General features: G+C 36.5%; 1 protein-coding gene across 4 annotated transcripts in view; it reads left to right on the top strand.

Annotated features, from left to right (window-relative positions):
• HERC2 (HECT and RLD domain containing E3 ubiquitin protein ligase 2) overlaps positions 1 to 15,129 on the top strand; it is a 102,213-nt gene that overhangs the window by 73,950 nt on the left and 13,134 nt on the right. For all 4 annotated transcript variants that reach the window (XM_053969216.1, XM_053969223.1, XM_053969210.1 and 1 more), the window contains exons 66-83: positions 682 to 853; positions 1,399 to 1,585; positions 2,320 to 2,460; positions 2,616 to 2,807; positions 4,056 to 4,209; positions 4,911 to 5,018; positions 6,108 to 6,239; positions 6,752 to 6,910; positions 7,004 to 7,122; positions 7,516 to 7,641; positions 8,538 to 8,693; positions 8,821 to 8,936; positions 9,054 to 9,252; positions 10,431 to 10,645; positions 10,883 to 11,060; positions 11,890 to 12,051; positions 13,150 to 13,241; positions 14,110 to 14,249. In XM_053969216.1, coding sequence (XP_053825191.1) covers positions 682 to 853; positions 1,399 to 1,585; positions 2,320 to 2,460; positions 2,616 to 2,807; positions 4,056 to 4,209; positions 4,911 to 5,018; positions 6,108 to 6,239; positions 6,752 to 6,910; positions 7,004 to 7,122; positions 7,516 to 7,641; positions 8,538 to 8,693; positions 8,821 to 8,936; positions 9,054 to 9,252; positions 10,431 to 10,645; positions 10,883 to 11,060; positions 11,890 to 12,051; positions 13,150 to 13,241; positions 14,110 to 14,249 — 2,748 coding nt within the window. The remainder of the gene's footprint in view (positions 1 to 681; positions 854 to 1,398; positions 1,586 to 2,319; positions 2,461 to 2,615; positions 2,808 to 4,055; positions 4,210 to 4,910; positions 5,019 to 6,107; positions 6,240 to 6,751; positions 6,911 to 7,003; positions 7,123 to 7,515; positions 7,642 to 8,537; positions 8,694 to 8,820; positions 8,937 to 9,053; positions 9,253 to 10,430; positions 10,646 to 10,882; positions 11,061 to 11,889; positions 12,052 to 13,149; positions 13,242 to 14,109; positions 14,250 to 15,129) is intronic.

Below are 15,129 nucleotides of genomic sequence, written 5' to 3'. Positions count from 1 at the left end.
GCATTTGTTTTGTGTGTGGTTTAGTAGGTGATAGAAGAGTGACAAAGAAAATGGTTTAGAAAAAAAATCACAAAACAACAAAATACACCTCTGGTAAAAAAAAAAAAGCCCAACCAAAACTCTTCATTAAAATGAAACTTTTAAATTAAAATGCAGCATGCTTCCTCAAACACCCTAAGGAGTTTCTCTTTATGGAGGTAATGATGAATGCTACACTAGTATTAATCTTATGCATTGCCTCTTGTTTCTAAGGTAAGTGAGTTAAGAATTAGGGAATCAAAACAGCAGTGTTTTGTGTTGAATATGAAAGCATCAAACATCTTGCAAATTAAGCTTTTTCATGATTAAGGCAATTTATACCTAATAAATATTCTTGTTATTTCGGAATGTTTGTGTAAGTAAAACTTGTTTTAGGTGCTGATCACTAAAATATTTGTCTGTTATTGCCTTAGTCCTTATAAGTGAGTAACAAGATCAAATACTATTTTATGAAAGCCCTTGTTGGAAAGCCACAGTATTAACTTTAATATTGTAACTGTAGGCACTGCAGTTTAAGAATCTCCTGTAGAGTTAGTTTCAGTCATCTCTTTTGATTTAACAAGAAATTAGATAAACCATGACCTTTTATGTATTATACCATTAAAAAGTGCTTACCTTCTCTTTCCCCCTGCCTCTTTTTAGGTGTTCCTTCAGATGCAGATTCTTCTGCTGCCAGTAACAAAATCAGTGGGTCAAACAGTTCCAAGCCGAATCGCCCTTCCCTTGCTAAGATTCTCCTGTCACTTGATGGGAACGTTGCCAAACAGCAGGCTTTGTCTCACATACTGATAGCATTACAGATCATGTATGCCAGGTAGGCATGGAAACAGTCTTTCTGCTGCAGAGCAAAAGATGACATCGCTTAACATCTATTAGGGACTCTTGAGTCAGGTATAAATTGTTGTAACAAGTTTTAGCTCTTCAGGATGGGCCTAAGCTTCATCTAAATTTTCTTTTGATGTTGATGTTAGCTTTATGTTATGTTTGAAGTAGTTTCTATTGCCTGGGGGAAAAAAATCATTCATTCAGAAATGCTCAAGTAAATAATGTAGAAGCTGTGTAAGAAAATCATGATGGATGATATGGAGGAAGCAGTAGAGGGCAGAGTGGAAATAACAATAAAACTTTGCAGTGCCATCGTTGTTAGTAGAGAACAGATTATTTGTGCTAAAATTTATAAACAGAAACTCATGTTAAACATTTAAGCATCAGGCCCAAAGGAGAATAATAATGAACTACCCTTTAGATTCTACAGCTTGGAAACCTTACCGTATTTTGTTAAGACAAACTAATAAAATTTTCCAAGTTCAACAAGGGAGTATAATTAGGTTTATATTAATCCATCCTAAATGATTTCAGGGATGCAGTTGTTGGAGCATTGATGCCTGCAAGTATGATTGCACCAGTAGAATGTCCCTCTTCATCACCAGCCCCCCCATCAGATGCCACTTCTGCAGGAAGCCCTGCAAATGGAGATGAATGTGTGCTTGTGGGAGATATCGAGGAGAGGCTGAGCCCAAACCCGTGGCAGGACAGGAGAGGGGAGGTAAAGTGTCACATGTTTTTTTTCATTAGTTTTTAACTGTAAAGCTGACAAATACCTCAATTAGTCTGATAGTAGCAGAGATTAAAATGTTTCAGAACTAGATTGTCTGCACATGTCAGATTTAAAAAAACTAAAATTTTAGTGCAAGATCAGTTTTGAACTTACAGAAAGCCTTGTGTCATTTAAATGCAATTGTGATGATCTCTAGCAATATTTTAGAGATACTGAATTCATTTTACAGGAATGATATTAAAAAGAAGTCAAGAATAGCAGAATATTTGGCCATTATTTAATGAAATCTAGTTGTAAACTTAGATAACTGATGTGGACATGAGGCCCTGAATGAAATTCCACTATGTTGATTCCTAACTGCTAACAAAAGCAGAAAAAAGAAAGGCTTGCTGATGTTGAGGTCTTTTGCATTTATAAACTGTGAATTTGATATGTATTGTCAAGGCTTGCTTTCTGCTTTGTAGACTTCTCTGCAGGCACTGATGTTTTATAGTATGCTTTTGTAGCAGCTGGCATTGAGGGGAGTGTTTGGTGTTGTACATACACTAGGAAAATAAAATAGAAGCTAAAAATAAAGGCAGTGAATATGTTGGTTTTGAACTTACAGCTGTTTTTAAATTGCTGCTGTCTTTGAGCACTAAACCTTCTAATAAATACTTAAACTCTTAAAGGTTTACAGTGTCTTGTTGAAGATTTCATTAGTTATTATTTGTTCTGGCTAGGTTGTTCCTTCAGAAGATGCTGTGACACCGTCTGCTGTAACTCCCTCAGCTGCTGCTGCCTCTTCCCGTCCTTTCATTCCAGTCACAGATGATCCTGGAGCTGCCAGTATTATTGCAGAAACCATGACAAAAACCAAAGAAGTAATGTTTTCAATACTCTTCTCAAAACTTAAGTCCCTACCATGCTTTTATCAAGCGATTTTTTTGGTTTTTGCGCTTTAAAAGTTACTCTGTAAATGACTGCATTTTTAAAAATCTATGCAAAGACAGAAGGATGTTTGTTGTTTGTTTTGTAGGATGTGGAAAGCCAGAGTAAGGTGTCTGGCCCAGAACCACAGTACTTGGATGAGTTTACAAGTCTGCTGGTACCAGATGACACACGAGTCATGGTTGACCTGCTAAAGCTTGCGGTGTCCAACCGAGCCGGTGAAAAGGGAAGAGATGTTCTCTCAGCTGTGCTGTCTGGCATGGGCACAGCTTACCCACAGGTCAGTTTTGTTTCTGTTGCATTTTAACTGTGCCCTTTTTATTACTAGCTTGCTGGAATATTTTCTTGTAATGGAAGTACAGTTCAGCATCCTGAGAAACTTATTACGCATGAAAATTTGAGCTGAAATTAAATGCATGTGAGATTTAACTCTTTTAATGGAACTATTACATAAATATATGCATCTGCTGCCATATGTCAGACTAATTTCTGCGTTTTTCATGCTGCAATTAGACATTAAAATAGAATGTATTTGTGTATTGACCAAGTGTCAGTGGATGTTGGAATGAAGCTGATTTACTCATCTGTAGAATGTTAGTTTAAAAACTTCCATGATGGGAGTTTTTATGCATCTGAGATTATTTTTCAAATTGATGCAGTCATTACTGCTAGCTAAAAATGCTGTTAGTGTATTGTATTGTTAATGGTTCAATAAGTCATCTGAACTGTTAAGATGTACATTTCATGCATTGAAGCTTCTAACTTTGTAAGAAGTATCCATGGGTGTGGGGTTTTTCTTGACATAGCTGGCAGAATGTAACAAATCATAAATTATTTACAGAATATGTGTGTACAGTAATGAACTTAAAGCTGTTTAATATTTCTGCTAGCTTTACCTTTCAACTATAAATAGTTTTCCTAATGAGTAACAATACATTTTTTTTTAAGATTTCTAAAATCACCTGCCCAATTTTTGGTGATTAGCTATGAGTATTTATGTTGGGCTTGCGTTTTCCCAGTCAAATTACGTGCACTCTGTATGTGCACTTATACATTAATTCTGGCTTTCTTTATCATTAATAATGAGTAACTGAACAGCTTTGGGTTTTTGTGGGGTTTTTGTGCTTTGGAGCCAGAATTTTTGTTAGAAACTCTTTTAAGATTAGTGTCTTTGGCATTTCCTCCCTAAACACGGTTCTGCAATATTTCATACTAGTTAAATATTTATACCTTTCCATGCTGGTGTATGCGCTATAGCTTAGATTTAATAGTTTGCTTTTTCTGTAAGGGAAAACAATTACTTGTGTTGTCACTTACTGAAAACTGAAGTTTTTTGGCCTTTAGTTTTAGGAGTTTTTCTAGGTCTAACACTACCAAAAAGAGTATTTTTGAGTTAATATGATGGTTTATGAATCAGATTTCCAAAACTAAGTTATTTATTTTAAATTTGGGAAGAATGCTAATTTGCTTAGTTTTCTTGGGCTAATCAAACATACAGTTTGTAAAATGTGTATTTTTCTTTTCTTAGGTTGCTGATATGTTGTTGGAGCTTTGTGTCACAGAACTAGAAGATGTAGCAACTGATTCACAAAGTGGTCGCCTCTCTTCACAACCAGTTGTGGTAGAGAGCAGCCATCCATATACTGATGATACATCTTCTAGTGGCACAGTTAAAATACCAGGTACCGAATTCTTAGAGTTATATTGCTAAGATTCACTTATTTTTATGTCTGTCTGCATTAAGTTGTTCCTTAGCTTACAAAAATATGTATTGAACTTTTAAAGCCATGTTATGTGTCCTGTTGATATAAAAAAGTATTTCTTGAAGCTGGTTTCTTACATGTTGATGAAAATCTCAGTTCTGTACAATGTGTGTTTCTGGGTTCACTGAGTATGATTACAGTTGCATCATTGCTATTCTCTATTCAGTTATGAAGCTGAGAAGGACTGAGTCTTTTTCAGGTTTAGTAATTGAAAACTCATCTTCTAGTCTTGAGCAAGGGAAATACTTCTTTGTTTTAATTGTCTTTTCATTTAGTGCTTCCATCAGTAATTTACCTAGTACTTAGCTCCCTGTTGTCTGTTATTTTTGTTACCTGCCTTAACTGTAAAAAGGCATTTTTTGTCTTTTGCAACTTCAGTTTTGAATGTTCTGATATGGTCTTCTCTCTGCTAGCCCCATTCACACAAGATTGCTGTGATTTAAGCCTTGCAGGAGAAGAAATTACAGGCAAATAATGTCATTAAATCAAAAGAAGTTATTTTTATTAATGGGCACTATGCTTCCAAACAACTGTTTGATTTCATGTGGATTTCTAAAATGCTGCATTTGTCTGTGATATTGATTGCTCTGTAGAAGTGTGAACTCTGTGTTGCTGTTCAGGTGCTGAGGGGCTGAGGGTGGAGTTTGACCGGCAGTGTTCCACCGAGCGGCGTCACGATCCACTCACCATAATGGATGGCGTCAACAGGATTGTGTCCGTCCGATCAGGTGCGGAGAGTGGGGGCTTTCCAAAAGTGTCCTGTGTGATTCACTCCTAAATGCTGAATGAAATGTGTTCCTGCTTCTGACTGACTTCTTGTTAGGGATAGGCAAGTTAAAGAGAGGAAAACCTGTGTAAATTGATACTCTCTTATAAACTAAAAAATTTAGTTGTGTAGACACAAAGGTTGATTTTGTTTTTGGATATGGAGAATCTCTGTGAAGTGCATGTTAGGTAGTCCAGTTCTTCCAAAGAGTATGGGAGTGTAAAATCCAGTGTTTAGCACCCCTGCCAACATGTGTGAATTTCTGTATAATCAAAGTGTATTTTAACAAATTGGAAAAGGATACTTATTTTGCTAGCTTTTTCCTTTTTCAGGTATACTTAGAGAAATTTCAGCCTTCATACAGTCAAGACAAAGGCTCTTCTGCTGTCAAATGTCCAAAATAATACCTTGGTGCTCTTTCTTTCTGTTTCTTGCTCTGGCCTTTGTATGTGACACTACATTAATTCTTCACCTCTTTACTCTTGATATCTCCGATTTAATTTTTAGGCACTATTAATTTATAGTAAGTTTTGGAAGAATATTTTTAATCTCATCAAATTTTGTTGAACCTACCCATACACTACATTATGTGCAAAGGTCTCAGTAGCCACTGCCTGTGCAGTCATAATGTAGGCTTTTCATGCTTGACCCATTTTTCCTCAAAGGTGTTTCATTACTGAGATATTTCTGGTTGGTTCCTGGTTGGAAGCTGTAAAGCTTAATTTAATTTACAGGTTATTATATATTTTTGTAATGTGAAAGATAATTTCAAAATAGGACAAGGGATTTTAGTAAGCTCTTGTCAAGAGCCTCCTACATGTGGTATTAGGCTATCTTCTAGCAGTGCTAACTGAACTTTTTAAGGCTTGGTTTTGAACTTTTTAAGACTTAATATAACATCTTTGTATTTATGTTCATGTACTTCACATAGGTGTTATTCTTGAATGCCTTTGTGTGATGTTTATAATTTTTAACCCATTGCTATTGATGAGTGGCTCTGTATTGGCTCAGACAGTATAGCTCAGTATGTTTGTCTTGCCTGCTGTACCAGGTCGTGAATGGTCAGATTGGTCGAGTGAACTGAGAATTCCAGGGGATGAGTTGAAGTGGAAGTTCATCAGTGATGGGTCTGTAAATGGATGGGGATGGCGATTCACAGTCTACCCTATCATGCCAGCTGCAGGTAAGGTATCACATGCAACATTTACAGGAGGCTAAGAGTAGATTTTATTGTTTGCTTTTTACACTGCACTTACCACTGCATGGTATTTACATGCCGAAGTTCAATAGTTCATTTACATTTATACTAACAAAACATTTTCATTCATACTTAGGAAGCATTTTCAGTTAAGTCCTGAGAGGTGCACTTGTACATAGAGAGGGGAGAAAAATACTTTGTAGCCACTCTAGTTTGCCTCTTCATCAGTGAAGAGAGGATACTTCTGGGACACAAGTCATCTGAAATGCCCTGATTTTTTAAAAACAATCTGCTTTAAAATTATGTAAATTAAGTCATGAAAGTGCATCTTTCTTCCTGTCTCTTCAAAGGGAAGTAGAATAGATAACTCATGCAGACTAGCCCTCTAGAGTGCTGTGTTTGGTCAACTAAGTCCTGCCTATGTTCTGCTCTCATTTCAGTCCGAGGATAAACCTTCCTCAGCTTTTTTTTCTGTTGTTCCTTTTTGTTTCTTGCAGGCCCTAAAGACCTTCTCTCAGATCGTTGCATTCTTTCATGTCCCTCAATGGATTTGGTTACGTGTTTGTTGGATTTCCGCTTAAATTTTGCTTCCAACAGGAGCATAGTTCCTCGCTTGGCAGCTTCTCTTGCAGCTTGTGCTCAACTGAGTGCCTTAGGTGAGTGTAGTCTTAAAGTTAGGTCTGTTTTTTTTTGAAGTTATGGTGATTGTTTTAAGTAATTATGTTCTTTGTGTGCTTATTTTTCCTCAGCTGCTGGCCACAGAATGTGGGCCTTGCAGCGACTGCGGAAGCTGCTCACCACGGAGTTTGGCCAGTCCATTAACATCAACCGGATCCTAGGGGACAATGAGGGAGAAACGCGAGCTTTGGTGAGAAGGCAGTGGTGCTCTCCTCTTCACATTTTTCACATTAAGATTAAAGTGCTAGCCCTGATGTGCAGTGTTTTTTGTGTTCATGGCAAAATAGGAAATGGGCAAATTAATAGTCTTCTTGCACAGGTCTGTAACTCTGTAAAAAGTATTCCAGTTTAGAAAAGAAAAAATGGCTAATTCCAAGACTTACCAGGTGTGCCTTTTGAATTGCCAAAAAGGGGTAGAAATTTTTTTTTTTTTTTTTTTTTTTTTGTACAAGTGGATGGAAATGGTACAACACAGCTAGTTGTAGGTTGGGAACTTATTTCTGTTTTGTCACAGTCATTTAAATAATGTACTTCCTGTAATGCATGCACTATGACTAACTTTCTAGTTGTGTGGTGTCTCTAGAGTTTCACAGGGAGTGCTTTAGCTGCTTTGGTTAAAGGTCTTCCAGAAGCTTTGCAGCGACAGTTTGACTATGAAGACCCCATTGTGAGAGGTGGCAAACAATTACTCCACAGCCCTTTCTTTAAGGTAATGCAGGACAATCAATAAAGAACACAATAAAGTTGTGGATTTTTTTGAGATGTGCTAAGCTCACTTAGTCCTATATCAGTAACGTTTACTGGACAAAATCAGAATCCTGCTTCTAAAAGGAGAATCAAACACACAAATGAAAACTAAAGAGTACTTAGCTAGGCAGAGAAACTCAGGAAAACATCTTATAAGCACACTTCTTGGTAAGTGATTTGAGTTTTCCCAATGGGAGTGTTGTATATTTGTATTTAGTTAGTTTAGTACTCTGAAGGTTTTGTACATCCAGTTGGAAAAAATGAGAATGTCTTAAATGGACCCTGTACTACAAAGTAAAAATAAACAAGCTGAGGAAGTCTAGAGAACAGCAAGAAGAATAAAAGGTGAAAAAGCCTCCTTTGTAGTATAAAAGTGAAACTAAGAGGGTGTACCTATCTTAAGAGAAAGAAAATCTTGAAAGTTTATAGAAGGAGGAAGTAATATGTTGTTCACAATATTAATCTGAATCATTGATTTGAAGTTGAGTCAAACTGAAAATCAGTTGAAAATTCATTGTATTGTAGAAAGGAGACTTAGTTAAATGGAAGGTAAAATATTAAGCACATGGGATTTGATGTGGAAAAGGTAATTAATCTGGGAATGTTTTTCACAGGAAGGTTATGAAAATTTTTGTATTGAAAGAGGAGATTAGATACCTAACCATGTGAGATCGTGGGGCTACACTTGATGTTGCCCCATCCATGAGGGTAATGAAGATGGCTCTTAGTGACTTAACATGTCTTTGAGACTTTTCATGCCCTACTGACCTATGAGCTGTTCATTTCTGTCGAATGCATATTAATTTTTATTGCTTATTTTTGATACCTCTCTAAAAATGTTTTTTTGATTGTCTGAAGGTGCTTGTGGCTCTTGCTTGTGATCTGGAGTTGGACACTCTCCCTTGCTGTGCAGAGACACACAAATGGGCCTGGTTCAGGAGATACTGCATGGCATCCAGGGTTGCTGTGGCTCTTGATAAAAGGACACCCTTACCCCGCCTTTTCCTTGATGAGGTACTGCAGGAATACTGTGAAAGTGTCTCATGTAAAAAGATAAACTGAGTTTGAATTATTTTATGGCAACTGTGATAGGAGTAATCAATAACATGAATAATGTTGTTTAATGCAAAATATTTCACAGGTGGCAAAGAAAATCCGAGAATTAATGGCAGATAATGAAAATATGGATGCGCTTCATGAGTGCCATGATGTCTTTAAGAGAGAACAGGATGAGCAGCTTGTCCAGTGGATGAATAGGTAATTTCTTTCAACTGTTACTGTTTTGGTATTGTGATACTTCGTTGTACAATGATAAACTGCCTTTTTGTGACTTTTAAAAAGCTCTTTTAAGATTTTGTTTTGCATTTCCTGCAGACGACCTGATGATTGGACACTTTCAGCTGGAGGCAGTGGAACTATTTATGGTTGGGGTCATAATCACAGAGGACAGCTTGGTGGAATTGAAGGAGCAAAGGTTAAAGTCCCAACTCCATGTGAAGCTCTTGCCACTCTTAGACCAGTGCAATTAATTGGTGGTGAACAGACTCTGTTTGCAGTGACTGCTGATGGGAAAGTAAGGATACAACAAATGATTGCTTATCAATGCTCTCTTGAAATATTTCACCCTCAGTCATAATGAGTTTGACTAAATGAAAAATAGTGTGCATAGTGCAGGGTTCATTATTACTGATAGTAGTAACTTTGTTTTACTTTTTTTTTTTAAGAATCGGAACTGTACCAACTCCACCAGTATTTTCTAGGACTGCAGTTACTATTGCATTAAATGGCTGAAACAAGAAATATATTTGAGTTCTCAATTCAAAAATGTGATCAGATTTTGTCAAACAAGGTTGGGTACAAGCAGCATGCTCACAGAATTCCCTAAAACAGGGGTGATTATTTATATCTAACAGGGGAGAGGTGTAATGTGAGATTGTTCACAGTTGGCTAAATGTAAGTTAGGTATTGCAGGATCTAATTTCCCAGTGCTGAAATCCTGAGTGAAAAGGAATCTCGGTGCAGAAGTTTAGTGTAAGGTATAGGGAAAAAAAAATCAGTTCGTTAATTTGAAAAGTTTTTTTTTAATACAGGTGGCAGCTGTTAAGGACATGATAGAGAGTTTTAGCTATAGCTTTGTGTAACAGTTACAGTCATCTAGTCAGGTACTGTAATAATTCTTTGGGGTCAGTATCATCCTTGTTAATAATTCACAGAAGGGTAAAGAGCAGATTAGTGGCATTTCTTGACATCATTCTGTTGAAAGAAATTATTTTCAGAGAGACAAAAAGAGTGAAAAACAGTAATTAAAACTGTATTTATGGGATGGAAGGGAAAGAAGCAGCTGTGTTTAGGTGTTTATGTTCTACAGAAGACAGAAAACTAGAATAGTGCTGCTTGGAGGGAGAGCTACAGGCAATAGATGATTTTGTAATGCTATCATGCAAGGCTGTGGCCTCTTGATAGTTTTACAAAATAAGCTTTAGTATTTCACACTAAATCCATTAAGTCAGTGAGAGTTCTTATTGACTTTAATGTAGCCACATTTTCCCAAAGTTTTTCTGTGAAATATTTCAAAATATTTCCTTATTTTCCAAAAGAGAGAAAATAAGAAGCCTGTAAGAAACTGTTTTTTTAGACTTTCCTTGAACTGCATTCTGACATATATACATTAAGAATTCTTTGCTAGAATTAAGTTCTGGGGAATGTTCTGTGTGAGGCAAACAAAACTAAATTTTATTCTTTACTTCAAAGCTGTATGCCACTGGATATGGAGCAGGTGGTAGGCTTGGAATTGGAGGAACAGAATCAGTTTCTACTCCAACTTTACTGGAATCCATTCAACATGTGTTCATAAAGAAGGTTGCAGTGAACTCAGGAGGAAAGCACTGTTTAGCATTGTCTTTTGAAGGAGAAGTTTATTCTTGGGGTGAAGCAGAAGATGGCAAACTTGGTCATGGAAACCGAAGGCAAGTAACACATGAAAATGTTACTTAAAAAAAGATTAATGGATACTTATCATAGTTGCTGTATATCACTGAATTTTTCTATCAAAAATAAATCCTTAGGATATTAAACTGGAGAAAAGCAAATACTCAGCGATTTTAGGTGTCCTCATTCTTACTTTAAAAGAGGGCTCTCCATGCACTGGTGAATGTGAGTGGTCTATCCCAGAAGTTTTGTCCTGACAGATGTTTTCTTTTCAGCCCTTGTGATCGCCCTCGCGTGATTGAGTCTCTGCGAGGCATAGAAGTGGTTGACATTGCTGCTGGGGGAGCACACAGCGCTTGTATTACAGCTGCAGGAGACCTTTTCACATGGGGAAAGGGACGATATGGACGCCTTGGCCATGGAGATAGTGAGGACCAACTAAAACCTAAACTGGTAGGAAACCTTTGGAGCACTCAACCATCTTAGTCCAGTTAATATCTTCTGATTTATAACTTCCTGCATTTCTGCATATGAAGAATGAAAGGGCAGAACAGTGGCATGTATTTGTAAGAAATTAACAAGTTGCCATGATTGAAAGGTTAAAATGAAAGAGGAGCTACAAAACTTTGCTAGTGGTCACCAAACAGTTTACAAGGAATTTATTTTAGAGATTTAAAGAAAATTTAAAGAAATACATGAAGTTTTGTGCTGCTTTGAATGATAGATTGTGCCACCTGGAATCTATTTCAAGTAGTGGCAAGGACAGGAAGGATGTGATGTATGTGGGTCACAAACCTTTTACTTTGTGATTCCAAATGCCATACTTCATCACTAGGTGGCATAATTTCAAAAGATGTTGACTAAATTCAGATTATGATGCAAGTGCCCAAAAATTGTAAACTAGTAAAAGATTACTTGAAAATAGGATTTTTTTTTCACGTGCTCTATTCAGTACATGCCCAGAGTGTCTGAAATTATTTCAACAGAATATAGTCTTTGATAACCTTAGGTGTTTTGTATTGTTTTCCCTGACATTGAGGTAAAAAAATTCAACTACTTCACCAATTAAAAGACAATAAATCCTGTATTTAAAATACGTGGTTAGTTTTCATTTTGCTGTTTGAAAAGAGCAAAGCTCTTAGAGTTGCCTTTATTTCCTTGCTCCTGTGCTATTTCAGACTTGTAGTTCCAGTCATCACCTCTCTAAGCTGAGTTTGTCATCTTTTGTGACACTAAATAACTGAGTATTTTAAGGTCAACAAAAAGGGTGATTTCATTCCAGGTGGAAGCTCTCCAGGGTTACCGTGTGATTGATATAGCCTGTGGCAGTGGAGATGCACAGACACTGTGCCTCACTGATGATGATACAGTCTGGTCCTGGGGTGATGGAGATTATGGAAAACTTGGGAGAGGAGGCAGTGATGGCTGTAAAGTACCAATGAAGGTATTTCTGTGTAATTTTTTCATCGCTTTAGAAACTATGATGTCGGTGAAGAATGATAAAGGCAGATTTGTCAATATGTGCAAACTTTCATCCATCCTGGAACATCAGGATTATTCTGGTGGTTGTTAAGAGTGGAATTTGTATGCTACGGTAACAGGACTTTAAGCTTTGTGCTAACTGTTAAAGTTGCACTTGAAGGTTTTTCTTTGGAAAACATTTCTGCTGTAAATAATACTGCTAATTTTAATTTTGGTTCCAGTCAAAACATTAGGTTTTGCCAAGAAATCTTCATGTTTCCTTCTGTTAATAAATTTATAACAGTCATAAGGTTAGTGTAGAAAGGGGTATCAATTCATTGAGAAGTAATCTTAATATTAAACCCTTTCTGTGAATGCATAGTTGACTTGGAATTTCTTCACAAGTTATGGATGAAATCCACATAACCATTGAATTTGAGTTCCAGCATTTGTTATGAAGGTGAATGTGGCTTGTGTTTGAGAAATGTGTCTGTCACTGTGTGACAAAATAAAATCCTATGTGCAGTGGATTTTAGATCCGAAATCCAGAATCACACTTACTTGAATACAAGTATCCAAGTATCATTCTGTTTCCAAATGTTTCCAGTGTGGTGTAACAATGTAAAAACAGCTTGTTCACATTTCATCAGTCAGTCCCGTGGGACAGATGGTAAAGCGGTGTAAGGTCCTACACAGAATAAATAGGAAGGGTCTGCTGGAGATAGAAATATTTGTGTTTTGTCAGCAGAATCACATCCATGTCATACAAGCTAAGGATGATTGAGTGTTAGTAGACAAAGCCTTATTGCTTCTACTCTGGGCAATTGCAGAGTAACTATGGGCAAAACATTCTAGAGGTGATCTTCAACAGTTTGGGAAATTTGAGCTCCTTTTTAGTACTTAAGCAGTAAATGGTAGAAAGATGAAAGGAGTGGAATTCTTCTAAATCATCTACATAAACATTTTAATTTGTAAATATGCGTGTAGACATACAGTAACTTGTTATATTTTACTTAAGACTGTTGAATCTATAGTCTCCTTAATTAACTAATTTAATTTTCATTTGATATTATTTTTCTAGATTGATTCCCTTACAGGTCTTGGAGTGGTTAAAGTAGAATGTGGATCACAATTTTCTGTGGCCCTTACCAAATCTGGAGCTGTGTATACATGGTGAGTATTCTGTATTTATTATTTTGACAGTGTTAGATGTCACCTTGTCTGTAACAGATATCAGTATTACGCTTCCTTCACAGTTTTGATCTTCTCTTTCAAAAATTCTTTGACTTCCCGAGTCTTGATTAGTAATAAAATCTCCCACTCAGGGGAACATTTTTTAGTGCCATGAATGAAAAATCCAAGTATTTTGTCTTGGAAACCTAAGCACAGGGTTGTCATTCCAGACACCACTGCAAGATGCATAATTTCCAAGGAGGTCAGTAGGATAAGCATGAAGTGTCATGCAGGGCAGAAAGTGATAACATAAATAACATTCTCATGTATTATCAAAACTGTGTCTAGCTTATGGTGTAGTCTGAGAATTTGATTTTAGGAATCATTGTTTTATTCTTCCTTACACCATTCCAGATTTTTTAGTTTAAACTGCTAGACTGAAATGTTTAAAAAGACTTAGCAAAATACCTTCCCAACTTCCCTCAGCTACCTTGTTTGTATGACATTTAGGTATCCTTGAATTGTATGAAGTTCCAGTCTCTGAGATCAGTAAATACACTGTTTTTGCAGATAAATGCTTCTAATACTTGACTCCTTTAAGAGTTAAAAATAAAGACCACCCTCTGGAAAAGTAATGAAAGGAACTACCCAGATTAAGTAGGAACATTGTATTAGGGCTGTAAGAATCTGTACTGAGTCAGCAGAATCACATCCATACAAAGTAGTGATTATTCATGTTGAATGTTTGGAGAATATTTTGGTATTTGACTTAAAAAGTACATCTAAAGGTCAAATGTCAGATGTAGCCTGTCATTACATTTTTTCCACAGTTAAAACTCAGTTTTTAAATGTTTACTTCTCTGTGCAGGGGCAAGGGAGATTATCATCGCTTAGGCCATGGATCTGATGACCATGTTAGAAGACCACGACAAGTGCAGGGACTGCAAGGAAAGAAAGTTATTGCAATTGCTACGGGGTCTTTGCACTGTGTTTGCTGCACTGAAGATGGTATAAAAATCAAATAATTTACTTAGTTCTTAGCACTGAATTTGAAAAAATTCAGACTTTATCTTTTAGTCAACTGTTGGTAGGTTGTCCTTGCTAAAAATGCTGATTCTCTATGTGCAAGGACATATTTTGTATTTGCAGATGTTGCGTATTTCTTGAGCAGCAAGCATGACAATAAAGTGATCACATAAAACTAAATTAATGAAAATAGAAGAATTCAAGTTGCAGAAACACTGATCAAAGAAAAATATAGAGCTCTAAAGATGATTACAGAATGGTCAAGCAGTAGCATTGAATGGACTTGGCCTTTTTTTTTTTTTTTTTTTTTTTTGCAGGGTCTTGTGAGTTTGCTGAAGTGTTTAACTTACTAAATGAAGCACTGCACAAACAATATTGCTTCTTGCATAGGAGGTTGAGATAGGGAATGTTCTTGGTAGCAGATTCACTCCCACAGTTAACAAGTCTGCACAATAACTGAGTGTTTCATAGGTGCTAGTGAAATATACAAGCTGAAAATGAATGTGAGTAATGAATATAGCTGCAGAAAATAAATGCTTAAGAATGAGGTTGTTACTTTTAAAGTATTTCCCAATTATCTCACAACAGCAAGCACCTATTTTAGTATCTTGTCTAGTAATAGAGTTTATTATAGGATTTTTGTCTTACACAAAATATTAAGCCTTTCAATTTTTTTTCATATTGGCTTTGCTTTTGCTATGAAACTGTCAAATACAGGCTGTTCCTGACGTTCTGTTCCAGAGTATGGTGCTCTACCATCTCCTCCTATTCTGGAGCAGAACCTTTCGGTTATACAAACTATGAGACAAGAAATGCAACTTATGCAGCTGCTCTGTAGAGACTGTGGACCTGACTGTATCAA

The sequence above is a fragment of the Vidua macroura genome, chromosome 2, assembly GCF_024509145.1.
Source record: "Vidua macroura isolate BioBank_ID:100142 chromosome 2, ASM2450914v1, whole genome shotgun sequence".
Classification (NCBI taxonomy): Eukaryota; Metazoa; Chordata; class Aves; order Passeriformes; family Viduidae; genus Vidua; species Vidua macroura.
Note: the sequence above shows the minus strand (reverse complement) of the source record. Positions and strands in the feature narration are given on the sequence as shown.